At 42.2% G+C, this 5,881-nt stretch overlaps 1 protein-coding gene across 2 annotated transcripts in view; it reads left to right on the top strand.

Moving 5' to 3' along the window:
* Positions 1 to 5,881, top strand: part of tshr (thyroid stimulating hormone receptor) — a 25,035-nt gene that overhangs the window by 10,557 nt on the left and 8,597 nt on the right. For both annotated transcript variants that reach the window (XM_005724855.1, XM_005724854.1), the window contains exons 4-7: positions 2,263 to 2,337; positions 3,673 to 3,747; positions 4,403 to 4,480; positions 5,065 to 5,133. In XM_005724855.1, coding sequence (XP_005724912.1) covers positions 2,263 to 2,337; positions 3,673 to 3,747; positions 4,403 to 4,480; positions 5,065 to 5,133 — 297 coding nt within the window. The remainder of the gene's footprint in view (positions 1 to 2,262; positions 2,338 to 3,672; positions 3,748 to 4,402; positions 4,481 to 5,064; positions 5,134 to 5,881) is intronic.

Raw genomic sequence — 5,881 nt, 5'->3', positions numbered from 1 at the left:
CTACTACAGGGCTTAAATCTGGGACTCTCCACCATTTGACCCTATAACTGAAGAAGCTTCTTGGATGAGAGGTGAAACGTCTTCAAGCAATTTAAAGAAGTCCAGACGCCTTTCTTTCCAAGCTCCTTAGACTACGATGACCTGGATGACTGAGAACCTTCACAGACACTCAGCAAGGAAGTGATTTTAAATTGTATCTTTATTACTAGCAGCCTGTCAGAAAAATGTTTCATTTGTTCTCGTTTCTTTAGCTGAATCTATGAAAAATGTCTGATGGGCATAAAATAGTATGTTCCCACCAACAAGGGAATATCCAATGAAAACATGGCACATCCTGGCATATTGTATCTTCAAGAATGTAACGAACTGGGGCAAATGGAGTACAAAGAAAGTGGCAGGCCTAAAACGCTTTTAGAGCTGATGAACAGCATCTGAAAGTCATGTCCTGAAACAGCAAAGACCTGACCCTGGACCTGAGAGATACATCTGGCCCTTCAGCTGTCAGCGAATCTACGGTTTGCCAAAGCCTCATTAGAAATAATCTCAGTGGAAGGGTGGCTGTCAAGAAGCCATTTTGAAGGAGGGGAAACATGGAGAAAATGAGGCGCTATGCCAAATTACACAAGAACTAGACTGAAAACCAAAGAATTCCTCTCCTGACTTGAAATTGTCAAGTCAGGAGAGGAACAGCACTGACTGTCTGCAACCATCTGTGAACACGGTGGAGGCTCTGTCATGGTTCAGGGCTGCATTTCAGCCTGTGTGGATCCTCACAGGTGTCATCGGGGTTTGATACTCCATGACAGTTATCCCAAACACTCTGCCAAAGCAGCCAAAGCATACCTAAATATAACAACACACAATGGAAGACTATCAGTCGTGGACAAAGTCTGAGCCTCAATATTATTTAAGCAGTGAGGGATCATTTTGATTTTGCCTTATATACTATTTTTATATTTACATTTGCACATGTAAATAAATCACTACACCTATTTCCAATTTTCCTAGCAAAATATAAAGAAAGGAGGTGTGGCTGTACAGCATAAGACATAGAGAAACACAGATCTGTACCATGATTGAGTATTTTTGATCCCCGAAGTCTGGCTTGTTCGACCAGTGTATGAACTGCATGCCATGACTGAGCACAGTTTAAAGGGTGGGCTAGAGTGCAGTATGCATCCTTCAGTCTGGGGTTAAGAAAAGCCAGGGGGAAGAGCAGCGGGGGAAATTCTGGGAACCAAAGAACAGAATACAAGTGAATAAAAAAACATTTTGTCAGTGTATTGCAGGTTAACTGAGAAATTACGGTGATAATTTGTAAATGTAGTATTTATAGTTTGTGCTGGTGCCCCCAAGTGGCCAAAAAAAAAGAAAATCAATGTGTTTGTCAGTGACCAGAATAACACCTCTTTCTCTTCTCTTGGCTTAAAATGTCATTTTCTCCGTGTGTCCTTTATTTTTATGTACAGAGCTGTTTCCTCTCTGTCATGATTGTGCCGTTTACCTTGGCTATGTAAACCCAGTTCTAGTTTTTACTTAGGCTCGATGCAACAGCGCAAATTGCACGGTTGACATCACCCGCCAAAGACGCTATGGCTGAACAAAGAAAAGAGGACCACCCACAGAAACACAAACTTGATCGACCAGTAATCCAAGTAAAAAGAAATCAAATCCCCGACCCCGATTTTGGAGTTCAAAGGATAATAAGAAAGACTCCGACTCTTCAGCTTACCTGGTTTCCTCGCCCCACTGAAGTGCTGCCACTCATCAGTTTAGTAGCCAACTTAACAGACTATGGAAAAGTTGTATTTGCTTATTTAACTGCCTCCGATATTTTGCTGTAAGCCCCGAGTTTCTACACAACAGCACTGGGAAGATGAACCTCATCTACCCGGGAACTGAATGAGGTTTGCCAGGCGTGTGAAGAAAGGCCAGGATACACGTTCCAGATCACCTGATGGCCTCAGACAGCAGTGAGAAGAGTTCAGTGCAGCACAGGGCGCACCAGAGTAAACACGCTAATGAAACACTAATTGGACTTTACTTCCGATCCTGGCTGTCTGCACCAAGTTTCCCTTCTCTTGCTCACTGCATCCACCTTGCTCTGTTCCCTCGGCAGGTCTGAAGATTGTAAAGCGCGTGTGTTTCTGAATCATCATGGCGTCGACACACCTTCGTTTTCTACCTATGCTCTGCATTCGTTTGGATTCAAAGGTGAGCACATTGGCAGCAGCTGACACCTCTCCGTGTTTGCTCTTTCAGTGAGATTCGGAACGCGAAAAGTCTGACCTACATTGACCCAGAAGCCTTTAAACATCTCTCAGAGCTCAAGTACCTGTAAGTACTTTTAGAACAGGTCTTTAAAAACGTCAACATTAGAGTGAAGTCAAAACATTGGGGGGGGGATCATTTAAGACATTTTTCCTTTCAGGAGGCCAACGTTTAGCAGTTTGACATGATGTCTTTACTCATGGTTAGCTTCTGTTAAAAAGCCCATTGCCTCTACTTGGCTATTAAAAGCTTATATTTTAAGGACTGTTTATATTAAATGATACAGTCTGTCTTTTCTTTCCTCTCACTTTATGATGCATTTATAATGAATTCAGCAGAGAGTCAATAATGAGAGTAGCATGCATTGCACTTTTAAAGTGGACATATAATGGTTTTCTTTATTTTCTGTCATACATAGCAGACTAGTGAAAGCTCACATGGCCCAAATGTTCAAATAATGAGGTTTGCACCTGTCACAGTAATCCCTGCGAGGTCAGGGTGCTCTAAACACTGTTTCACAGGGTTGTTTTCTGCTCTTGGCGCTGACATCAGTGAGAGTGGATATCTAAAATATGATCATCTCAGGCACACAGCCCTGTTTGTATTAAAATCACGGATAGTATAAAAGATGGACACAGCTACTGTGACTCCACCAATTGGTTTCTGAAGTCACGTGTTTCCACCATCAGCATTTTCATTGCAGAAAGCGGGAACGTCTGACTGTGAAACTGCACGCTCATTGGCTAATTACTTGTGATTGACAACTCATGCACCAATAAGCGTGTGGCTTCATACCTCAGATAATCTTATATTTTGAATGACTGAAATTTACGAAACAGACGTAACTTTTTATCAATGTTAAAAAAATGTATCCAGTAAGTGTCAGAATAACAAGGTTAGATCCACTTCAAAGATAAGGTGACTGATGCCGGCCAACAGCAGCTAACAGTGGAAACGTCCCCAATATCCTCAACATCCTGTCATAGAAGTGAGTCACTCATCGTTTCGTATCCTTTCACAAGTTTTACAGCCTCCTCCTGAGCAAACAGACATATTGACAGCCGAGGTAAACAGTGGACATCTAGTGATGAGATTTTACACACTGTAACTTTAAGGCATTTCCACATTGGCATCGTTTTTCTGACTCGGAAGCTACATCAGTGTTTTATACTGTCTGTAGTTTCAGTCTGTGGGTAGCGAGGGGCAGTTAGCTTAAAGACAGGGAGCTAAAATGAGCCGTTTCAGACAGAGAGTAAAATAAATGGTTTCACCAAAGCACAAAAATCTAGTATCAAGGATGCAAAAACACTATTAGAGCCCAGGAAGTGGATAACGAGCATAGTAGGTCCCCTTTAAAGGTGATCAATTACTGATGAATGTAACCTTCTCTGTGCTATTCAGGGGGATTTTCAATACTGGCCTCACTTTCTTCCCTGATTTGAGCAACATCCACTCTAACGACATGAACTTCATCCTGTAAGTTGCTTCTTAAAACTCCTACTTTGAACATCAACACAACTGATTACTATAATATGGTAAATCAATAAGACTTAGAAGGATACTTGGCCATTATCATCTCCTCTCTTTGCTACATTGTTGACAGAATAATGTAGTGTTTTTATTCTGAAAAGTTAGCATCTCATGGTTCGTACTTATCGTTTGTGTGTCAAAGCAGACAGAATGAAAAGACTGATAATGCTCCTTTGTACTTCACAAAACAAGGCTGGGCAAGTCACTCGGAACACAACCCAGCGGGAATAATGGGAAGCGTGGCCACGATTTTGTGAAATTCTACCACTTTTCTTTGGATTTTTTATTTTTTTTTGTAAGTTATTGACATACAAAATTTGCCAAGTCCTGTGTGTGTGTGTGTGTGTGTGTGTGTGTGTGTGCTCGTATCTTATCTGCCTCCCTGGTGTTGTTTAAAATGAGCTCCATCCACAGTCTCATCTCTCTTTGTCCTCACCCACTCAGTCAGCTCCTTTATTTCCTAAATCTAATTTTCCTACCCAGCTGTAACACTTGCGAAACAATCATCAACACCACATTTCTCCCCATGCCTCTTTCCAGTGAAAGGCATTTATTTACAACACCACTTCATTTCCTGCCCGTTCTCCGTCTTCCTTTGCAGGGAAATTGTTGATCAGCCCTACATCACCGAGATCCCAGCCAACGCGTTCTGTGGCATCACCAGCGAAGTGCTGACAGTGTGAGCTATATGAACCGCACTCACAGGGGGGACCACACGCAGATGCACATATATGCTTTGTATTAAAAAAGCTCAATCGCACACCTGATGCAAATCCATATTAATATGTTACACTTGCATGTAGCTTATAGAAGAAAAACTGTAACATTGTTTTCACCCAAGCAAAAACCTTAAAATAGCCACCAGAGGAAATGGGGGCCGTGCAAAATGACCTCACTTTAAAAACATGTCCTCACCCCGACCTCACTCGAGCTGACAAAGATAGCAAAAACAAGCACAACGGGACAATCACTCTCACCCACCACTGACGGGCAATCACATGCATGCGGTTGGATTTGGGAATGAGGGAAGTGAGGTAAATGTTGGGTTTAAGAACCGCTAAATTGCACAGACAGACAAGTCTCACCATAAAAAGTGAAACAAGTAGGCCCCACTCATCTGTCACTGGTGCAGAGGAGCGGATGAAGGATCAACATGTGGAAAGTATTTTCATTCACCAGCTTGGTTATTAAACCGAAGGAGACAAGTCCTGATGAGGGCCTTCTCCTTTTTTCTCGATGTTACTATTTATTCCTTTGTTCCAGGATGCTGTATGGAAACGGCTTCAGATCCGTGCGACATCATGCCTTCAACGGGACAAAGTTAGATCAAGTGTAAGTATTTCTGGCGACTGAACACCACGCTGAAGTAAAACTGGTATGACTGGTTATAGAGCTGGGAATTTTGGGAAATGTGCTTTTTTTTCCCCATGCCTTCCAGACTTTAATGGTGAATGGTAAGGTAAATATGAAGCTACAGCCAACGCAGTAAAGAACGGAAAGAGTAAGAAGGAAACAGCTTGTCTGCCAGGTTTTAAATTTAAACTGTCCCATTTAAACTTTATAAAAGCTGAAGAGAAACAACAACACTGGTACTGTTTCATTTGTTCCCTTCTGTTTCCAGCCTTTAGGCCAAATTCAAGATAACCGGCTGCTGGCTTGAGCTTCACTGGCACCTGTTTGGGGAGAGTGTCGTTTTTGCCCCTACGTATTCTAGTTTTTACTAGTTTTGAGGAGGATACACTCGCTGCATGTGTGTGATAGTAACTGCTCAAAGGGTATCTTGAGATGAATCCAGACGAGTCAGGGTTGGTACTGTGAGACAGATGCTCCTCAGCGCGGCGTCTCTCTTAGTGCAGTATTTCTTTTTTAACCTTTCCATGTGAAATGCACATTTCAAAATAAAAGAAAATACAGCCTTTGTCTCATCTCGATATTTCCATCTCTTCTGCTTGTACTGAAGGCACTTTTGCGAATGATACCTTCAATTTCATTGCTTAGCAACAAGCTCCACCAGCAGCAGTATCTCCTTATCAGACACAACTCATCTGAACCTGTCAGGCTGATTTCCAGGTGCCTCCAC

This window comes from Pundamilia nyererei, unplaced genomic scaffold (genome assembly GCF_000239375.1).
Source record: "Pundamilia nyererei isolate P.nyererei 1_Seehausen unplaced genomic scaffold, PunNye1.0 scaffold00013, whole genome shotgun sequence".
In the NCBI taxonomy this organism is placed as follows: Eukaryota; Metazoa; Chordata; class Actinopteri; order Cichliformes; family Cichlidae; genus Pundamilia; species Pundamilia nyererei.
Note: the sequence above shows the minus strand (reverse complement) of the source record. Positions and strands in the feature narration are given on the sequence as shown.